Source organism: Egretta garzetta, unplaced genomic scaffold (assembly GCF_000687185.1).
Source record: "Egretta garzetta isolate BGI_Z169 unplaced genomic scaffold, ASM68718v1 scaffold866, whole genome shotgun sequence".
Lineage (NCBI taxonomy): Eukaryota > Metazoa > Chordata > Aves > Pelecaniformes > Ardeidae > Egretta > Egretta garzetta.
In genome coordinates this window covers 70438-72134 of record NW_009259990.1, presented here as the reverse complement: position 1 = coordinate 72134, position 1697 = coordinate 70438, and the positions used below count along the sequence as shown (strand labels likewise).

The window sequence follows — 1697 nt, the reverse complement described above, 5'->3', positions numbered from 1 at the left end:
CTCCTGGTCCCCCCCCTTTCACCCCGTGTCCCCTCATGTGCCCCCCGTGTCCCCTCATGAGCTCCCTGTCCCCTCATGTGCCCCTGTGTCCCCTCGTGTGCTCCTGTGTCCCCTCATGTGCACCCCCCATGTCCCCTCATATGCCCCCCATGTCCCTTCATGTCCCCATGGGTACCTCGTGGCCCCCCCCCCCATAAGCTCTCCTCTCCCCTCATGTGTCCCCTGTCCCCACCCAGGACCTCTGTTCCCCTTAGGAGCCCCCGTGTCACCTTGCGAGGTTCCCCCCAGTCCCCTCATGGCCCCAGGAGACCAGGGATCCCCATGGATGGGATCCCCATGGATCTTCATGGCCAAGGATGTCTACAGAGCAGATCCCTGTGGACGGGATCCCCGTGGATGGGATCTCTACGGACCAGATCTCCATGGCCAATGGTGTCTGCAGGGTGGATCCCAACAGACGGGATCCCCAAGGATGGGATCCCCGTAGTTTGAAGCCTTGTGGAATTGACCTCTGTGGCCCGGGGTCACAGTGTCCGATCCCTTCACGGGTGGCATTCCCAGTGGATGAGATCTCTGCCCACCACATGTCTCCACCAGGATCTCCCCAGCCCAGAAGGGATCCCCATGGATGGGGCTATCCATGGATGACCTCAGCAGCTTCACGGACAGGATCTCCACAGACAGGATCCCTGTAGCCAAGATCTTCATGGACCAGGCCTCCATGGATGGGATTTCCATTGACCAGATCTCCACGGATGGGATCTTTGTGGACCAGACCTCCATGGGCTGGGATCCTGGTGGGCAGGATCCCGGCGGATGGGATCTTTGTGGACCAGATCTCCATGGGAGGAGATCACCCTGGTGGACAGGATCCCGGTGGATGGGATCTTTGTGGACCAGATCTCCATGGGAGGAGATCACCCTGGTGGACAGGATCCCGGTGGATGGGATCTTTGTGGACCAGATCTCCATGGGAGGAGATCACCCTGGTGGACAGGATCCCGGTGGATGGGATCTTTGTGGACCAGATCTCCATGGGAGGAGATCACCCTGGTGGACAGGATCCCGGTGGATGGGATCTTTGTGGACCAGATCTCCATGGGAAGAGATCACCATGGTGGATTAGATCTCCATGGACCGGGCTTCCACGGGATGGGAATCTCCAGGGGACGGAACCCCAGTGAGATCTCAATGGGCGAGGCCACCCCAGCCTGGCTCCCCAAGGCCGCAGCCTCTTCATTGAGGATCCCCGCAGCCCAGATCTCCAGGGATCTGCTGGGACAGTTGCTCTTCCAGGATCTCTGGCTTCACCTCCAGGTTTAGGACCAAAGCCAGCCCCAGGCTTCCTCTTACCACCAGCAGAGAGCGAGATCAGCATCTCCAAGCCATGATTCACCCCAACCCGGCCTTGCCTTTCATCAGGACCCAGCTCCTGGGCTTCTCCGCCCTTAATTGCTCGTCAGGCTCTTAATTGTCTTGAGCTGCTCCCCAGCCTCCTTCTCCTCTCAGCGGAAGAGGCCCTCCAAGAAGCGCAGAGGTGATTTCCCACCACCCCTGGAGCTCCTCCACCCACGTTGCACCACCGGGTCCACCAGCGTCGCGGATGACCAGGCTGGGGTGGCTTTGGAGGCCCCATGGGGCCGAGATCTTCCGGCTGCAGGACGTGCCGGAGCTCGAGCCCAGCTCTGGTGGGGGGG

General features: G+C 60.8%; 1 protein-coding gene across 1 annotated transcript in view; it reads left to right on the top strand.

The window, feature by feature from the left end:
- The first annotated feature begins 640 nt into the window (after positions 1 to 640).
- The window catches only part of LOC104127863 (trypsin-3-like), a 40958-nt gene continuing 39901 nt past the window's right edge, over positions 641 to 1697 (top strand). Inside the window, exon 1 of the mRNA XM_035896054.1 lies at positions 641 to 797. Within this exon, the coding sequence (XP_035751947.1) occupies positions 641 to 797 (157 nt within the window). The remainder of the gene's footprint in view (positions 798 to 1697) is intronic.